Source organism: Lithobates pipiens, unplaced genomic scaffold, assembly GCF_037356315.1.
Source record: "Lithobates pipiens isolate NorthernLeopardFrog02 unplaced genomic scaffold, aLitPip1_a1.2 Scaffold_27, whole genome shotgun sequence".
In the NCBI taxonomy this organism is placed as follows: domain Eukaryota; kingdom Metazoa; phylum Chordata; class Amphibia; order Anura; family Ranidae; genus Lithobates; species Lithobates pipiens.
In genome coordinates this window covers 38,090,042-38,110,249 of record NW_027507788.1, presented here as the reverse complement: position 1 = coordinate 38,110,249, position 20,208 = coordinate 38,090,042, and the positions used below count along the sequence as shown (strand labels likewise).

At 43.3% G+C, this 20,208-nt stretch overlaps 1 protein-coding gene and 1 long non-coding RNA gene across 3 annotated transcripts in view; both read right to left on the bottom strand.

The window, feature by feature from the left end:
• The window catches only part of LOC143933790 (uncharacterized), a 283,408-nt gene that overhangs the window by 124,789 nt on the left and 138,411 nt on the right, over positions 1-20,208 (bottom strand). The gene's annotated exons all lie outside the window — the stretch shown is intronic.
• HINFP (histone H4 transcription factor) overlaps positions 1-20,208 on the bottom strand; it is a 79,053-nt gene that overhangs the window by 40,355 nt on the left and 18,490 nt on the right. For both annotated transcript variants that reach the window (XR_013263149.1, XM_077456818.1), the window contains exons 3-4: positions 18,011-18,122; positions 12,073-12,225 (exon numbers count right to left, since the gene is read on the bottom strand). Coding sequence is in view for 1 of the 2 variants with exons in the window: in XM_077456818.1 (XP_077312944.1) it covers positions 12,073-12,225; positions 18,011-18,122 (265 nt within the window). In the remaining variant the exon portion in view is untranslated. The remainder of the gene's footprint in view (positions 1-12,072; positions 12,226-18,010; positions 18,123-20,208) is intronic.

The window sequence follows — 20,208 nt, the reverse complement described above, 5'->3', positions numbered from 1 at the left end:
TGCCATCAATTTTGACCAAATTCTCTGTGCCTTTGTAGCTCACACATCCCCAAAACATCACAGTAGGAATGGTGTACCTTTCATCATAGGCCTTGTTGACTCCTCTCCAAATGTAGCGTTTATGGTTGAGGCCAAAAAGCTAAAATTTTGGTCTCATCACTCCAAATGACTTTGTCTCAGAAGTTTTGAGGCTTGTCTCTGAGCTGTTTTGTGCATTGTAAGCGGGATACTTTATGGCATTTGCATAGTAATGGCTTTCTTCTGGGACTCGACCATGCAGCCCATCTTTCTTCAAGTGCCTCCTTATTGTGCATCTTGAAACAGCCACACCACATGTTTTCAGAGAGTCCTGTATTTTACCTGAAGTTATTTGTGGGTTTTTCTTTGCATCCTGAACAATTTTCCTGGCAGTTGTGGCTAAAATTTTAGTGGGTCTACCTGACCGTGGTTTGGTTTCAACAGAAGCCCTCATTTTCCACTTCTTGATTAGAGCTTAAACACTGCTGATTGGCATTCTCAATTCCTTGGATATCTTTTTATATTCCTTTCCTGTTTTATACAGTTCAACTACCTTTTCCCACAGATCCTTTGACAATTCCTTTGTTTTCCCCATGACTCAGAATCCAGAAAAATCAGTAAGCACTGGATGAAAATGCAAGGGTCTGTCAGGAGTCCAGAAACTCATTGACCTTTTATACACACATGCTAATTACAAGCAAACAGATCACAGGTGAGAATGGTTACCTTTAAATAGCCATTCAAACCCCTTTGTGTCAACTTGTGTGTATGTTATCAGGCCAAAATCACCAGGGTATGTAAACTTTTGATCAGGGTCATTTGGGTAGTTTCTGTTGCCATTATGATTTAAAAAGAGTAAACAGTTGATTGATAATAAATGGCTTCAGCCAAACACCAACCACGAGTGCAAGAAAAAGTTTAATGGCCAAGAAATCAAATTCTGCCAGGGTGTGCAACCTTATGAGCACAACTGTGATAGAATTTATATTTATATATATATATATATATATATATATATATATATATATATATATATATATATATATATATATATATATATATATATATACAAAAATTATTTATACACACACCTCAAAAAAGTCAAATATCAATTGAAATGTTAATTCAAATCAGTAATTCAATTCAAAAAGTGAAACTTGTATTTTTTTTATATATATATTAATTACAAGTTTCACTTTTTGAATTGAATTACTGAAATTAACTTTTCAATTGATATTTGACTTTGAGGTGTGTGTGTGTGTTATATATTATATATACACAGTTGTACTCATAAGGTTACACACCCTGGCAGAACTTATGATTTATTGGCCATTAAACTTTTTCTTTCACTCATGGTTGGTGTTTGGCTGAAACCATTTATTATCAACTGTGTTTACTCTTTTTACTGCTGGTGAAAAAAAAAAGATCTAAAAAAAAAATAAAAAAATAAAAATAAAAATTGATTTGCAGAAATTTTGAATCAAATTTGACCTCTCAACTCGATTCAAGATTTAAATCGATTTTTTCCCCAGCCCTAATTATATACAGTGCATCCGGAAAGTGTTCACAGCGCTTCACTTTTTCTACATTTTGTTATGTTACAGCCTTATTCCAAAATGGATTAAATTTATTATGTTCTAAAAAATCTTACAAATACCCCATAATGATAATATGAAAGAAGTTTGTTTGAAAATGTTTGCAAAATTTATTAAAAATAAAAAACAAAAAATAAATAAAATGTACATGAGTATTCACAGCCTTTGCTCAATACTTTGTTGAAGCACCTTTGGTACCAATTACAGCCTCAAGTCTTTTGGGTATGATGCTACAAGCTTGGCACAGCTAATTTTTGGACAGTTTCTCCCATTCTTTTTCATTGCAGGACCTCTCAAGCTCTTTCAGGTTGGATGGGAAGCGTCGCTGCACAGCCATTTTCAGCTCTCTCCAGAGATGTTCAATCGGGTTCGAGCCTGGGCCACTCAAGGACATTCACACAGTTGTCCCGCAGCCACTCCTTTGTTATCTTGGCTGTGTGCTTATGGTCATTGTCCTGTTGGGGGATGCACCATCGACCCAGTCTGAGGTCCAGAGCCCTCTGGAGCAGGTTTTTCATCATGGATGTCCCTGTACAATGCTGCATTCGTCTTTCCCTTGATCCTGACTAGTCTCCCAGTTCCTGCCACTGCTTCACTGTCGGGATCGTATTGGTTAGGTGATGAGTGGTGCCCGGTTTTCTCCAGAAATGACGCTTGCCATTCAGGCCATAGTGTTCAATCTTTGTTTTATTAGACCAGAGAATTTTGTTTCTCGTGGTCTGGAAGACCTTCAGGTGCCTTTTGGCAAACTCCAGGCTGGCGGTCATGTGCCTTTTACTTAGGAGTGGCTTCTGTCTCGCCACTTTGGCCTGAATGGGTGAGTGCTGCAGAGATGGTTGTTCTTCTGGAAGATTCTCCTCTCTCCACAGAGAAACGCTGGTTCTTGGTCACCTCCCGACTAATGCCCTTCTCCCACGATTGCTCAGTTTGGTCGGGTGGCCCGCTCTAGGAAGAGTCCTGGTGGTTCCAAACTTCTTCCATTTACAGAGGATGGAGGCCACTGTACTCATTGGGACCTTCAATGCTGCAGAAATGTTTCTATACCCTTCTCCAGATCTGTGCCTCAATACAATCCTGTCTCGGAGGTCTACAGACAATTCATTGGACTCCATGGCTTGGTTTGTGGTCTGACATGCACTGTTACCTGTAGGACCTTATATAGACAGGTGTGTGCATTTCCAAATCATGTCCAAACAACAGAATTGACCAAAGTCGGACTCCAATCAAGTTGTAGAAACATCTCAAGGATGACCAGTGCAAACAGGATATACCTGAGCTCAATTTTGAGTGTCATGGCAAAGGCTGTGAAAATTTATGTACAAGGGATTTTTTTTGTTTATTTTAAAAAAATTTGCAAAGATTTCAAACAAACTTCTTTCACGTTGTCATTGTGGGGCATTGTTTGTAGTATTGTGTAGTATTGTGAGAAAGATTATGAATTTATTCAATTTTGGAATAAGGCTAACATAACAAAATGTGGAAAATGTGAAGAGCTGTGAATACTTTCTGGATGCATTGGAGAATCATTACACACAGAGCAATATATTTCAAGCATTTCTTGCTTTTAATGATTATGGCTTATAGCTAGTGAAAACCCAAAATTCAGTATCTCTGAAAATGTGATTACATAAGACAATAAGAAAAAGGATTTTTAATACAGAAACGTTGGCTTACTAAAAAATGTCCATGTACAGCATAATATGCACTCAATACTTCATCAGGGTTCCTTTTGCATAAATTACTGCATCAATGCGGCCTGGCATTGAGGCAGCCAGCCTGCGGCACTGCTGAGGTGTTATGGAAGCTCAGGTTACTTTGATAGCAGCCTGTCGGGTCTGGTATCTCTCAATCATTTTCTTGACAATACCCCACCGATTCTCTGTGGGGTTTAGGTCAGGCAAGTTTTCTGACCAATCAAGTACAGTGATACCATAATCATTAAACCAGATATTAGTACTTTTGGCAGTGTGGGCAGGTACTAAGTCCTGCTGGAAAATTAAATCAGCATCTCCATGAAGCTGCTCAGCAGAGGGAAGCATGCTCTAGAATTTCCTGGTAGAGGGCTGTGCTAACTCCGCACTTGATAAAAAACACAGTGGACCAGCACCAACAGATGACTTGGCTACCCAAATCATTACGGACTGTGAAAACTTCACTCTGGACCTCATAAAACTTGGATTCTATGCCTCTCCACTCTTTCTTCAGACTCTGGGACCTTGATTTCCAAATTAAATCCGAAAATTTACTTTCATCCGAAAAGAGGACTTTGGACCACTGTGCAACAGTTCAGTCCCTTTTCTCCTTAGCCCAGGTAAGATGCTTCTAACATTTTCTCTGGTTGAGGAGTGGCTTGACACAAAGAATGCAACAGTTGTAGCCCATGTTCTTGATCAGTCTGTGTGTGGTTGCTTTTGAAGCACTGACACCAGCCGTAGTCCACTCCTTGTAAATCTACCCCAAATTCTTGAATGGCCTTTGTTTCACAATCCTCTCAAGACTGCGGTTATCCCTGTTGCTTGTGCACCTTTTTCTACCACTTTTTCCTTCCACGCAACCCTCCATTATTATGCTTGGATACAGCAGTCTGAACAGCCAGCTTCTTTAGCATTGACCTTTTGTGACTTACCCTCTTTGTGGAGGGTGTCAATGACTGTCTTCTGGACAACTGTCAATTCAGCTGTCTTCCCCACGATTGTGTAAGCTACTGAACGACCATTTAAGGGAAAACCTTTACAGGTGTTTTAAGGTAATTAGCTAATTAGCGTGTGACACCATGAGTCTACAATAGTGAACTTTTTAACAATAGTCTAAATTTCCTGAGTTACAGAATTTTGGGTTTTCACTAGCTGTAAGCCATCCATAATCATCAAAATTAAAAAGAAAGAAATGGTTTAGTATAATATATATATATTATATACACACACACACACACACATAAGTTTTGAGAATGACAAAAACATACATTTTCACAAACTCTGCTGCCTCAGTTTTTATGATGTAGTCCTGAATGTTATGAAGAGTGACCAGATGAATTGCAATCAATTCCAAAGTCCCTCTTTGCCATGAAAATTAACTTAATCCCATAAAAAAAAATTTCCACTGCATTTAGGAAGAAGCCTTCAGGGTGCCCAAGTCCAGCAAGTGCCAGGACCGTCTTCCACAGTTGATTCAGCTGCGAGATCGGGGCACCACCAGCGCAGAGCTTGCACAGGAATGGCAGCAGGCAGGTGTGAGTTTATCTGCACACACAGTGAGGCAAAGACTTTTGGAGGATGGCCTGGTGTCAAGGAGAGCAGCAAAGAAGCCATGCCTCTCCAGGAAAAACATCAGGGATAGACTGATATTCTGCAAAAGGTACAGGGATTGGACTGCTGAGGACTGGAGTAAAGTAATTTTTTCTGATGAATCCCCTTTCCGAATGTTTGGGACACCTGGGAAAAAACCCTAGTTAGACTTACCGGTAACGGTATTTCTACGAGTCTTTCAGGACAGCACCTGGCGAGGGCGCAGCTCCACCCATTTTCCCAGGAAACACTACAGTTTTCTTTAAAGACCGATCACTTCCACCATGGCCTCAGTTGTTAATAGAGTACCTCCAGCCATGCTGAAATTAGATAAGCAGAACATAGCAATAACACTACATTTTTCAAACAAAAATAGGGCGGGTCATCGGCGCTGTCCTGAAAGACGCGTAGAAATACCGTTACCGGTAAGTGTAACTAGGGTTTTCTCCCTTCATCTTTCAGTACAGCACCTGGATATAAGAGAGTACTTACTCTAGGGTGGGACCACCGCCTGCAGAACCTTTCTGCCAAATGATTGTTCTGACGCTGATAGCAGGTCCAACCTGTAGTGGTGGGTGAAGGCGAAGAAACATATCCACGTGGCCGCCTTACAAATTCGACTCGGAGAGGCCCCTGCTCTTTCCGCCCAGGATGTTGCTACTGCCCGTGTAGAGTGGGCGACTACCCCTGTGGGAGGATCTGCCCCAGATGCTTTATAGGCCTCACTAATGGCCAATCGCAGCAACCTAGCTAAAGCGTTTTTGGAAGCACTATAGCCTTTACGTGGTCCTGCGAACAGAACGAAGAGAGAGTTTGATTTTCTGAATTCTCTTGCGATTTCTAAAAATAGTGTAGTAGGCATCTTCTCACATCTAGGTTATGGAAGGACTTTTGCTTAGGGCTGGATGGTGTAGGACAGAAGGTAGGGAGAATTATTTCCTGTGTCCCATGAAAAGCTGTTGATACGTTCGGCAGAAAACCCGGGTCAGTTTTTAGCACTACCCGGTCTGGAAATATGTAACAAAGGTTCAGCTACAGAAAGGGCTTGCGACTCGCTTACCCGTCTAACTGATGTGACTGCAACTAAAAGAATTAGCTTAAGTGACCATAACTTGATCATTGCTTCCTCTGGGGGGGTTCAAAAGGTTTTTTGGTCAAACCTTGTAAAACCAAAGATAAGTCCCATCTTGGAAAAAACTTAAAACGGTATTGGCCTAGTTCTGGTCAATGCCTTAAAAAAAAAAATCTAATGATAAGCAGCTCCTGAGATAACTGTCTCTCAAGAAAAAATGATAAAGCAGCCACCTGAGCCTTCAGGGTACTGGCCGCCAACCCAAGCTCCATTCTTTCATGGAGAAATTCTAAAACTGAAAGTATTTCCTGGGGTGGGAATTCTTTCGATAAGCATCAGGAATTAAAACGTTTCCACATTTTAAAATAAATTGCTCTAGTAGTCTTTTTGCGACTGCCTAAGAGGGTTGAGATCAGCTTGTCGGATAATCCCTTTCTCTTTAGGATCTGCTCCTCAGTATCAACCCTGTTAGACTAAGGTTCTCGATATTTGGATGCTGAAGAGGTCCATGGGTTAGGAAATCTCTCCAAAGCGGAAGAACCCAATGGGGTTTCACCGCCATCTTCTGTATGGTTGCAAACCATGCTCTTTTGGGCCAGAAGGGAGCCACTAGAATCATACTTGTGGTCTCCATTTGTAATTTCTTCAGAACCAAGGGGTCATCTGAAAGGGAGGAAAGGTGTAGCACAAGCGGAAGTTCCACGGTTGTGCTAGCGCATCAAGGCCCCTTGATTGGTTTTGTCCGTTTAGATAAAAGAAGGCCTTCACCTTTGTGTTGCTCTGGCATGCGAACAGATCTATCTGTGGAAACCCCCATCTTTCTATTACTCTTTAGAAAACTTCAGGGTTCAGACTCTGCTCTGATTCTAGAATCCTTTCCCTGCTCAGGAAGTCTGCTACTAAATTCAGGTCGCCCTTCAGATGTACCACTGTTAGGGACTTCAGGTTGCTTTCTGCACAGGGCAGGATCTGACTGGCCAAAGAAAGCAACACCCTGCTTCTTGTGCCACCCTGTCTTGCTATATAAGACACTGATGTGGCGTTGTCTGATAAGACCTTCATATGGAGCCCCTGAACCAGTTTCTTGAAGGCCCATAGTCCCAACAGGATAGCCCTTAGTTCCTTCCAGTTGGAGGATCTCCTGGCCTCCTTGATTGTTCAGTTCTCCTGAGCCATCTGTCCCTCCGGATGGGCACCCCACCCCCAGGAGCTTGCATTCGTTGTCAACCTCCGGTCTACCGGGAAACACCAAAGCAGACCCCTGTCTAGGCTTGAGACTCCTCCACCACCAGAGCTTACTCTGAACTCTAGGAGGCATCCTGAATAGCTTCTCCAGGGACTCAATTTAGTCCATAGGACCACTCCATAGGACCAATTTCTCAATATTGCCTGCTGGAGATCCCTTGCATGGAGGCGCTCCCATTGTACTGCTGGAATAGATGCAGTGAGGAGACCCAACATTGACATAGCTACGCTGATAGAAATTGGCAGGTTTGTCTGGGTCTTTTTTACTGTGCTTTGGACCCATCTTCTTCTCCGGGAGAAAAATTCTTTCCTGTATGGAGTCAATGGTACAGCCCAGGAATCTTATCGAACTGAGATGGAATCATGTTTGATCTCTCCCTGTTTATTATCCAACCGAGGCCTTCCAAGTGTCCCTTTGTCCTTGCCAGATCCTTCTCCAATAGATCCCTTGTTCTGGCAAATATTAGAAGGTCGTCTAAGTATGGGATGATCGATACTCCCTCTACTCTGAGGGGGGCTAGGGCCTCTGCTACGATCTTTGTAAAATATCCTCGGGGATGAGGACAGCCAGAACGGAAGAGCTATGAACTGAAGATGTAGGACTGAGCTTCCCATCCTGACCACAAAGCTTAGGTGTTTTTGAGATGCTATGGCTATAGGCACAGGGAGGTAGGCAACCCTCAGGTCTATGGATGTCATGAAACAGTTTGGGGTCAGGAGACTCCTTACTGAGAAAATAGTATCCATTCTGAATTTCTTGTACCTGATCGATTTGTTTAGTATCTTCAAATTCAGAATTAATCTGAATTTGCCCGATGGCTTTTTTACAAGAAATATCTGTGAATAGCACCCCAGTCCTACTTCTTTGGAGGAAACTCCTTTGCTGGAGCAATTCCTGTAGGATTGCGGTCATGGCCACCGATTTCTCTAGGTCTCGGGGAGCCCAAGTTACATAAAACCAAACAGGAGGAGAGAATTCCAATCTGTAACCCTCTTTTATTGTTTTGAGGATAAACAGACTGGCTGTTATTGACTTCCACTGTGGAAAGAGAGCTTGTAGCCTTGCTCCCACAGCTGGAAGACTGTCACTGGCTCTTTGTGTTTGGGTCAGGGAGCGGAATAACACCCCTGACTTACCCCTCCCTCTCTGAAGTCTCCAGGTTTTTTTTTTTATATTGTGCCTCCTTAGTTTCCGGGGTTTTTCGAAAAGCATGAAAATTCTTGCTACCCTGAGGATTTACCTTTTTCTTTACTGGAAAGGCCTTTTTCTTATCGGCCGTTCTGTCAAGTATGGCTTCTAGGTCTGGGCCAAAAACCATTCTCCTTCAAAACGGCAGACCACACAGTTAGGTTTTTGAGGCTGTATCCCCGGTCCATGTCTTAACCCATAGGGCCCTACGTGCTGAGTTTATCAACGCTGAAGATCTGACCGACAGCTTTATAGAATGGGCCATAGCGTCTGCCATATATCCTACAGCTTTCAGAAGAACCGGCAGGGTATCCAGCAGATCTTTCCGGGAGGTTCCTGCCTCGATATGGGTTTTTAATTGTTCCAACCAGTGTTCCAGGTTTCTGGCTACCATTGTTGATGCCATCGCTGGCTTTAAATTTGCCAAGGTTGAATCCCAAGCTTTCCTTAAGAGGGAGTCCATGGCATCCTTTAAGATGCCCATGTCTTCAAACGCTAGGTCTGTATTCCTAGAAACCAGAGAGAATGCTGTGTCAAGTTTAGGTTTTTTGTTCCAGACCTGAGAGCTATCCTCTTCAAAAGGAAACCTGCGTTTGAGGGATCTGGAAAAGAAAGGAGCCCTCTCTGTGTCCTTCCATTCTCTTTATAGTTTCCGAAATAAATTTGTGCACTGGAAACACCCTGTGTTTCACCTCGCCTATACCCTGAAACATCCTATCGTCTAACGATATTTGGGCTTTATCCTCTGTGATGTTCAGAGTTGTGTGGATAGTTTTCAGAAGATCATCCACTTCCTCTAAGGATAATTTAGAAGAAGGAGGAAAGAAGGAAAGAAGAAGTTTCTTTTACTTCATCTGCTTCTTCCTCGGAACCTGAGGACACACTACGCCCCTCATCCTCTGAGTCACTGCCCCATCTGGATGCAGAAGCCGAGGAATGAGGCCGAGGTACATTACTACATGCTACTGGGCGTTTATCCAAATAGGACCAAAAAGTCTCAAAAGTGTCCGCCAATTCTTTCCTAAAAGAATTTAATAGCTCTCCTTGCTGCGGCGCAGGAGTGGTAGGGGTGGTTTCTTCCTTAACCAAACCGCTTATGCAGAGTATAATTTTTACATGACGGACATTTTCTTTTGCAATGGGGGGGGGGGGGGGGGGGGGGAGGCATGTTTAGTTTTTTCGTTCATTTTCTGAAATACACCAAAAAATCTATTTTCTCAGTTTAATACAAAAAAAAAAAAAAAAACATAGAGAGATATAACATGCTGACAAAAAAGCAGAAGAGACTAACATCATTTTAGCCTTGCTTTGCAGCCAGTGAATCCCCCCACAGACTCACTTATACAACATAAAGATACACTTTTCCTGAAACAGAGCAAACAGGAAAGGAATGCAGCAGGTTCCCAATCTACCAGACCAAGGAAGGGAAGACATTCATAACATAAAGCCCATAGAGTAAAGACAGAGCCCACTGTCCCTGCTTACCTGGGCCTGGCTGACCAGTGTGGCTCCTGCCCCTGCCACCGCCGATTGATCCTCCTCCACTGTCCGCAAGGCTTCACTGGCGTTGGGTGCTTTCATTTTTTTATTTTTGCGGTGTCTCGCCGCTGAGGACCAGAAGTGATGTCAGCCAGTCAAGACCGTCCCCTTTTCCTGCGTTCCAGCGGCCGGAACCGGAAGACGCGTCGCACCGCCGGAAGTCCCACCCCCGGCCAGAATGACGCGCTCGCCATCCGAACCCGGAAGGCATGAGGCTGAAAATCAAATCAGAGCGCCTAGCCTCATGCCGCCAGTCTATTAAGGAGAGCAGAACCTCCAGCAGCCAAAGACCCCCCCCCCCCCCGGGCTTGAGGAAGAGAGGACGCTGGAGCGACCTCCGCACGTAAGGGAGGAGGCTGGGCTGGTCTGGATAACACAGCAACAGGCACAGGTATGCTTCCAGCTCTCCCCACCTAGAGAAAGCGCAGCACACCTTGGTTCCCTGCAGCGCTTCCACCATGGCCGGAGAAAACACTACGACTGAGGCCATGGTGGAAGTAATCGGTCTTTAAAGAAAACTGCAGTGTTTCCTGGGATAGTGGGTGGAGCTGCATGCTCTCCAGGTGCTTTCCTGAAAGACGAAGGGAGAAAACCTCATCCGGAGAAGAGGTGAGTGCTACCATCAGTTATGTGTCATGCCAAGAGAAAAGCATCCTGGGACCGTTCATGTGGGGGGGTTGCTTCTCAGCCAAGGGAGTGGGCTCACTCACAATTTTGTCTAAGAACACAACCATGAATAAAGAATGGTACAAAAACATCCTCCAAGATCAACTTCTCCCAACCATCCAAGAACAGTTTGGTGACAAACAATGCCTTTTCCAGCATGATGGAGCACCTTGCCATAATGCAAAAAGTGATAACCAAGTGGCATGGGGTACAAAGCATCAACATTTTTGGTCCATGGCCAGAAAACTTCCCAGGCCTTAATCCCCCCCCCCTCCACCCCAGAAAATCTGACAAATTGCAAGCAATGATTATGCAAAAAATGGGCTGCCATCAGTCGGGAGGTGGCCCATAAGTTGATTGACAACACGCCAGGGCGAATTGCAAAGGTCTTGAAAAAGAGGGGTCAACAATGCAAATATTGACTCTATGCACAAATTTTATGTAATTGTCAATAAAAGCCTTTGACACTTACGAAATGCTTGTAATTATACTTCAGTATACCACAGTAACATCTGACAAAAAGGATCTAAAAACACTGAAGCAGCAGACTTTGTGAAAATAATATGTCAGTCTCAAAACTTTTGGCCACACACACACACACACACACACACACACACACACACACACACACACACACACTTATATATTTTGATACCAGGCTTCCACAACCAGTCTAACACACCAGGAATATGGACTGGCATGTGTGATGCAAGGGTGAGGTATAGCTGCCATGCTGGTGGATTGGATGGAAGCAGAGCCAGAGAATCTCTAGGGCCTGTGCCTCATCCATCTCCAGCAGCCACTTCAAGGATCCTGACCATGTCACATGTCATTCCCCCCTACTAAAATTCAAGCAGGAACGCGCTTTCACCAATTAAGCTTAATGTGTATACCTCCCTGAGCTACCAAAATTATTGAATACTCACCCAGCATGCATCTGCAGAAGAACCATTGCTGCACCTGCAGCTTAAACTTCTGCTACATATATGCCTGGTCTCTGCTGCTCCTGCAGTACTTGTACTGCTGCATCCAGAGCCCAGCCACTGCTGCACCCCAACCTGGTTTCTGCTGCACCACCCAGAGACCCAAAGACATAAATAAAAAGACAACCCAACATCCACATTTTCCGTAAAAAAAGCCTCGTTCACATGGGGCATCTTAATCAGTTCCCTGTGCAGGGCCATACAGGTGTTGTGTGCATCTCCATGTTGGCAGTCTCAAAGCTGTCAATTGGGACACACCAGCTGCACAGATACAGCCCCTGTTCCCAATATGACACCTCCAACTGCACGGATTTCATTAAGAGTAACAGCTGTGTCCCAAATGACCGCTATGCTACTGCCAAGACAGGGATGTACGCAACACTTTGTGCATCCCTGTGCTGGTAAACACGGCCCTGTATGGGGCATGGATTAAAGCACCTGCTATGAATGAGGCTCTACTATCACACATGGCCTTACTTACGATCTAAAGAGGTCTGCCGCCGGAGATGGTCATAGAATTTTGTGTTGTTGGAAAACATTCCCCCACAGTTGGGGCAGGAAACAACTTTTTCTTGAGTGTGACTGCGCAAATGTTCCCGAAGCTTGCATCTACTTTTACAGGAACAATCACAGTCTGAAAAGGTTTGAACAGGAGAAAAAGTGTTAAGTGATTAAAAAAAAAAAAGCCATAAAAAGGCATAATTTTATTGAAAAGGAAAATTAGGGAAGGTCAATACATAGTGGCTAAAGTTGAAAAAAAATATCTTAATCAAAGAAACCAACACCCAAAAAAAAAAAAAATATAGGTTTAGAGTACAGACCAAAAAAAAAAAAACACTTTGTTTGCATTTTAGATTAAAGGGATTAGAACACGAGTGAAGTTTTTTTTATTGCTGCTTGTGCCCCCTGTTAGGGAGATTCACCCTTTCTATTTGTCCTGTTTACCGTCATCACTGTGAGTGAAAGAGAATAGCCAATTTTGGATTGTCAACAGATTATGAAGAAAGGGGAAAATGTCCAATAGGATCATTACTTCTGGTGACCCTAGTCCCTCATTTTGGGAGGAATTTCCTCTCACTTTCTGTTTTGACTATGGGACAGAAAGTGAAGGAAAATCTTCCCAATTGGAGACAGATGGCAATAAACAAAAAAAAATAATGAAAATAAAAATCACTGACAGAGGTTACTCCCCACTCTATCCAAAATGGAAAAAAATAAAACATTGTGTGTGTATATATATATATATATATATATATATATATATATATATATATTAGTTCTACTTTTACCCCTGAAATAATATGATTTTTATAACAGCTTACCTGTATAATCATTTTCTTGGAGTATATCATGGGACACAAAGCCTAAATAATAACTTAATGGGTATATAGGCACCTTCAGGTGATGGACACTGGTATACCCAATACAGGAAATTCACTCCCCTAAATAACCCCTCCTCCTTCCAGGAGTACTTCAGTTTTTGTAGCCAAGCAATATACTTAAACCCCATAAAAGAAGAGGGGCAGGACCTCTGTGTCCTATGATGTACTCCAAGAAGAGGAATCTACAGGTAAGCCATTATAAAAATCCTATTTTCTTTATCGTACATCATAGTACACAGAGCCTTTAGTATTTACTTAGTGGGACGTCCCATAGCAATGCCACTTGAGGGGAAGGAGACAACCCGTAGGGCACCCCTAGACCTTGAGGAGGATTTTTGTAGCAAAGCAATATATCTAAACCCCAAAAGAGGGGAGGGACCTCTGTGTCAAATGATGTACTCCAAGAAAAGGATTTTACAGGCAAGCTGTTAAAAAATCCTATTTTCTTTATCGTACATCATGGGACACAGAGCCCAAGTAATAACTTAATGGGACATCCCATAGCAATGCTAATTAAAGGGAGGGAGAGACAACCTGCAGGGGACCCCCAGACGTGAGGCCCTATACTGTTGCCTGCAGCACACTGCGCCCGAAGGAAATATCCTCATACCTCCTTACATCCACCTGATAAAATTTGGTGAATGTATGTACTGAAGACCAATTTGCAGCCTTGCAGATCATGGAGTCATGGAGGTTGGGTGACAAGCTGCCCAAGAAGAACTAACCGATCTGGTAGAGTGCACTTTGACTTGGAAAGAGGGGGATTTTATCCCTTAGATCATAAGTTTGAGTTATATCTTGCCAAATCCACTTAGCGACACTGGATTTTGACGCTGCCTGTCCTTTCTTAGGACCCTCTGGCAGAATAAATAAGACGTCAGTCTTTCGTATCCGAGTAGTTGCCTTTAAATAGAATTTCACTGCTCTCACCACATCAAGACAATGTAGTGACTTTTCTTCCCTGGAACATGGTTTTGGAAAAAACGATGGCAGGACAATATCTTGGTTCAGGTGAAAACCTGAGACCACTTTTGGCAAAAAATCTGGACGAGGGCGTAACACCACTCTGTCCTCATGAATAATCAAGTATGGCTCTTTACAAGAAAGAGCAGCCAATTCTGAAACCCTCCTTGCTGAGGATATAGCAACCAAAAACAACAGCTTCCTGCTAGAAGGACCATGGGAATATGCTTCATTGGTTCAAATGGCCGTTTTTGTAACACTGACAAAACTTAGTTCCAAGGGCTCAAAGGGGATTTAACTGGCGGATTAATCCACATCACCCCTTGCATAAAACCCCAGACTAAAGAATGTGTAGCAAGCAGTCATTTAAATAAGACTGATAAAGCTGAGACTTAATAGTACTGAAGGCCAACTTCATCTCTTCAACATTTGTTGAAGATGGCCTCATCTTCAGTAATTATCTGTTCTAGCCCCCATGCAGGGCAGCTACAGTGATGTATACATTTCTGTATTGATTGATCTTAACTTTTTCTACCAATTTATATTATATGAATTTTTTCTAAATAAAAATATATATTTTAAATACCTACTGGTCTTTCTGCAAATATCCTGAGGGGTTCTTTGCTGTGCCTTGTGCACTAGGCCCATTTTGCTTTTTAGCATATTTAAGGAAGATTTCTCTAGGTTGAGAATCCAACCCAAACTTTCTAGGTAACTGGTTGTAATGTGTACATTTTGCTCCAAATAAGCCACAGACAGGTATATTAGCAACAGATCGTCTACGTACGCCAAGACTGTTATGCCCTGTGCCCTTAACCTGGCTAGAGGTGGCACCTTTGTGAACAACTGAGGTGCTATAGCTAGCCCGAAGGGCAAGGCTACAAACTGAAAGTGCTGCTGTTCTACTTCGAAAAAACTACCACAGAAACCTTTGGTGAGTGGGAAATATAGGGCACATGCAGATATGCATCTCTGATGTCGATAGACGCCAGAAGCTCTCCTCCTTGTAGGATGGAAACTACTGACCCGATTGACTCCATGTGAAAGGAGCAGATCTTCACGATTTTTAGATCAAGAATGGGTCTGAGGTCTCCATTTGGTTTTGGTACCATAAAGAGGTTTGAATATAACCCCAAACCTTGCTCTTCCATGGGGATCTGTATGATCACCCCTTGAGCCAGTAAATCATAATACCCGAAACAGAGATTGCATTTTCTCTGGATCTTTGGGAACGTTTGATCTCAGAAAACAAGACGTTGGAAATTCCTGAAATTCAAGTTTGTATCCTAGAGACACCGTGGAGATGACCCATCTGTCCTGAATTTCCTCTTGCCAGACTTCTGAGCATTGCAGAAGTCTTCCCCCCCCCCCCACTCTGGCGAGGTGGGGGCACCTCTTCATAATCAGGCTTTTGAATTCTGCTTTGCAGATTTCCGGCCCCAGGTCTGTGGCCAGGTTTGTGCCTGGGCCTGACCCTGAGGATTTCCTCTAAAGTCTGAAGGTGGAGGCCGTCACCAATGCCTAGAGGTGGATGCCCCTGGCACAAGGGAAAGAGTCCGCTTAAATGAAGGACGCTTATACTTTCTTTTGCCTGGCAAAAGAGTACTCTTCCCACTAGAAATCATTTGAATGTATTTGTCTAAATCATCCCCAAATAGTCGATCCCCCTGAAAAGGGAAACTAGTCAAAAGCCTTTTTCAAGGTGCTTCTGCTGACCAATTTTTTAACCACAGGATCCTTTGCATGTTTACTAGCACAAGCGCAAAGCATAATGATTTTGGTAGTTCGGCCAAATCGTGGGCCTGTTGTGCAGGGACCTCTTTAAGGGCTTGTCTAAACTGGTCCTTTAGGGACCTACTGCAGCAACTGCAGGCTGAGCAACTTTTCAACCTTTTATCTGTTGGATCTTTAAGCATTTGTGCATTGTCTACTAGGCAAGTTAGACTTTTATTCACACTGGAAATCTCGGTGTCAACTGCTGGTACATTCCATTTTTTTGTGAATTTTTCCTCCATAGGATATAGAGCTGAAAATATCTTTGGAGGGAGAAAGTGCTTATCTAGGTGATCCCATTCAGTAGAAATATGTTTTTCTAGTAATGTACAGGAAACGCATGAAAAGGCTGTAATGATTTCAAGGAACCTAGAGACAAAACAGACCTTTTAGCCGACTCAGTTAGGGGTAGCTTGAAAGAGGAATGAACCATCTCCGTAAGAGATTTACCAGCAATTTCTCAGATTGCGAAGCTGAAAAGCGTTCATCCACTGTTGTCTCCTCTGAAGGAGTCATCGGTTTGCTTTTTCTCATGATCGCCTGAGGGTAACACCTCATCTTGTACCCACTGTTCCCCTGGTAGGGGGGGTCTAAGGTGGGGGAGGGGGATCTAACCCGCTTCCTTATTCCTTTGGATGGAGGATGCGATTAAAGCTGCTAATCTTCCTTCTAGGCCCTGCAGGGTGGAGGAAAATGTATCTTCAGTCACGAATACAAGAGCTGAGATGTGAGAAGCAGCTGCACCAGCAATTGGTTCTAACGACTCACCCTGGCATGCCTCAATTGGGAATTCAGGAGAGGATGACAATGTGGAGGCACAACTGGAGTTCCCAGCACCTGGTGGTGGATTTTTTAGTACCTTTTGTGGTGTCCTTTTTGGAAGTCATAGTGCCAAGCACAAAAAGCAGAGGCACTAAGTAAATGCACTATTTGCTGAGCAATAGTTTAGCAAAACAATGCCACTAGAAGTTCAGCTTGGTGCTGAGTATTTACAATGCATTTCCTGTACTTGAAATGCCTGCATACATCTGCTCCTTTGTGCTGTGTGTCAGACTTGGATTTCTTCGGTTGTTGATCTGATAGAGCTCTTCTGCTAATAAACAGCGTCTTTTTAAATGCCTTAGGTGTGCTGTGTGCCTGGCGCCTGCGCCGCGTGCTCCACGTGGATGCTACGTCCCGGACAAAGTGTTGCACTTAAGCCACGCCCCTTTGACACTAACCCACCCCCTCCCGTGTTTCAAAAGGAGAACAGGGGTCGGCGTGTGCAGATGGCTTCAGGTCTGCCAGCGCAGACCCATGGAAGGAGAGCTATGTGACCCGTTTCAACCAAGAAAGCAAGTATGTTATGTGGGCAGGGGCAATGGCAGGACACTGACATGGCTTGTGGGAAAACTGCACCTTTATGCATTAAAGCCCTAAGATAAACTTAACACAGGGAGCCGCCACTGTGCCCCTGAGAGGGGGGGGGGCTGGAGGAAGCAGGTATACAAACTGCTGCTGTACCCCTCCTTTTGTTCCCCCAGGGGGGAAAGGAACATGCCTTTATTCAATTATTAAGAATCCCCCCTGGCTGACCGCACACACACACACTGTACTAGCAGACACTGAGCTGCTGAGAGCAACGTAGCAAGGAATGTGCAGATACTCCCTCTAATGCAGACTTTCAGGCATGCATTATACTCATAGAAGAAAAAAAAAACATAGGTGGACTTTTTACAGTTCCTAGGTTTTTCCCTTATCTTATTCTCGTTGCAGGATACTGCTGTAACAGACAGATCCAGACTTCACTCATAACGGCGGGCTGCGTTAGCAAACCTTCAAGGACTGGGTCCCTATTATAGGGGGTTCACTGCCTTGGACCTGTATAGCACCCCTCAGGAGAACTTTAGGTAATGTAGCATGACCAAAAAAGTCCTGGGGTCCAGCAATGCAAAGAAAAGGTGTTACAGGCAAAACCTTGTGCTTTGCATAAGAGGCCCGGGTACCATCCACCTTGGCCGCAGTGGCATTTTAGATGGATCCGGTCTATGGAGGCTGTTTAAATCCAGCATGGAATCCCTCCAGCTTGGAGCTCTTCACTCATGTCCAACACCTAAGACACTGGCGAAAAAAAAACGGAGGTACTCCTGGAAGGAGGAGGGGTTATATAGGGGAGTGATCTTCCTGTATTGGATATAACAGTGTCCAATACCTGAAGGTGCCTATATGCCCATTAAGTTATTACTTAGGCTCTGTGTCCTATGAGGTACGATAAAAGAAAAATAGATTTTAAAATCACATTCAAGATGGGAGGAGGCTCACCTTTCCAGCTGCACATTAAGACTCGGTTTTCTTTACCAGCCATTTCATATTCAGCACTCAGGCCATGAGCATCAACATGTCTGTAATACCACTCAGCATTGTCAAAGGATGCCTACAAAACAAATAAAAACACACACATGAACCAAAAATACCGCCTCCATCCCAAGGGGGAAGGCAGATTGCTTTTTACTCTTGGTGACATTTTAAAGAATCAAGTTCTCTATTAACAAATAGAGGTCGACCGATATGGGTTTTTCTCTGGCCGATGCCGATATTTAGAAATCATGGTGGCCGATAGCCGATATATAATGCCGATTTTTTGGGGCCGATATGTTAGGCCGATTTTATTTTATTTTATTTATTTATTTTTAATCCCCCTTGATCTAACACACCTTTCCCACTGGGGCGTTTTTTAAGGCGCTTTTGGGCTAAAAATAGCGCCTGTAAAGTGCCTGCAAAATGGCTCCCCTGCAGTCTGTGTGAAAGACAGAGTGCTTTCACACTGAGGCGATGCGCTGGCAGGATCTTAAAAAAAAAGTCCTCCAAGCAGCACGTTTGGAGTGGTGTATACTGCTCCTCCACCACTCCTGCCCATTGATATGAATGGGCACCACTGCCGAAGCGGTGCTTCATGGGCGCATTTAACCTCTTCCTTGGCCGCTAGCTGGGTTATATGTGCCCCACTAGCAGCCAAATAGCACCGCTAAAATGATGGTAAAGTGCCGCTAAAACCTGCCCGCTCCAGTGTGAAAGCGGCCTTCATTAGTGATACAGAAAATTTCTTACACTTAAACATTTATTAAACAAAACAAACCTCCAAATCAGTTTACTTGTATGTATGATCTAGATTAAAAAAAAAAAAAAAACCTATATATTAAATAAAAACGGGTAGTCAAAACTTTTGGACAAAAAAAAAAAAAAATGGACTAACTTTACTGTTTTTATTTTATTTTTATTTGTTAAATGGTGTATTTTTTTCCCAAAAAAATGCATTTGAAAGACCTCTGCGCAAATGCCGTGTGACATAAAATATTGCAACAACCGCTATTTTATTCCCTAGGATCTCTGCTAAAAAAAAATATATATAATTTTTGGGGGTCTAAGTGATTTTCTGGCAGAAAATACAGGATTTTTACTTGTAAGCAACAAGTGTAAGAAAAGTATTTAAATGGTTAAACTGAGAACTTCTACACACAGAGATGACTTCATTCATTCAGTGTAAACATTGTAACATTTAGTTCTTTTCTTGGCAGTCTGCCCAGAGAGGAGGAAAGTGTTGCTATGACAACTCAGCAACTCACACTGACTTCTTACAGAAGTCATTTCAAAGTCCCGCTGTAGAATCGGCTTTTTATCAGCAGAATCGGCCGATGCCGATTATTTAAAAAACGGCAAATATCGGCCGATATATCGGTCGACCTCTATTAACAAATACCCTTGTTTGATCCGGCTTTTCTCCTGAAATTTCCCATTGGATTTTCAGACCTCAAAAGGCAGTTGACAATTTCCCAAGCCATGCTAACTGCCACTGCAGTGCCTGATTAACCGGTTTCCGACCGGCGCACGCCGATGTACGTTGGCAGAATGGCATGGGCAGGCATATTGGCGTACAGGTGCGGCCAATCTTCAATGTCGCCCTGCCATCGCTGCGCGGTGCCACCGGCACGATCGCGTGCCGGTCAGGACCCCCGTGAGTCCGGTCGAGCGTCCCGCGGACTCGATCGTCGCGGGCATAACCGCGATCGTCTCACGGGGCGGCGGAATGGAGGAAATGCTGCGTAAACAGCATTTCCCCATTCTGCTTAGCAACTAGTGACGCTGATTGGAGTAGATTGGAGCAGAGATCAGTGTTCATTAAATGAAATTAATTTAAAAAAATAAAATAAAAATAAAAAAATCGCTGATCACCGCCATTACTAGTAAAAATATAAAAAAAGGTCTATATTAACATTGGGAATTGTGATGAGGAAGGCAGGATGAGCATTTAGTCAAAAGTGAACTTATCTTTTAAAGAGACGTTATTTTCAATACAGCATTACTAGTGTACAATCAGATCCTTTGATAAAGACATATTAACATATTGTATACTTCTACATCAGAAATCTAGGCGATATGAAGAACAGCTCATGAAAAGTATCCAACCATTACCATACATAGGCTTGAAGAATAACTATTTTAAAATTTCCGCCTGCATTTAG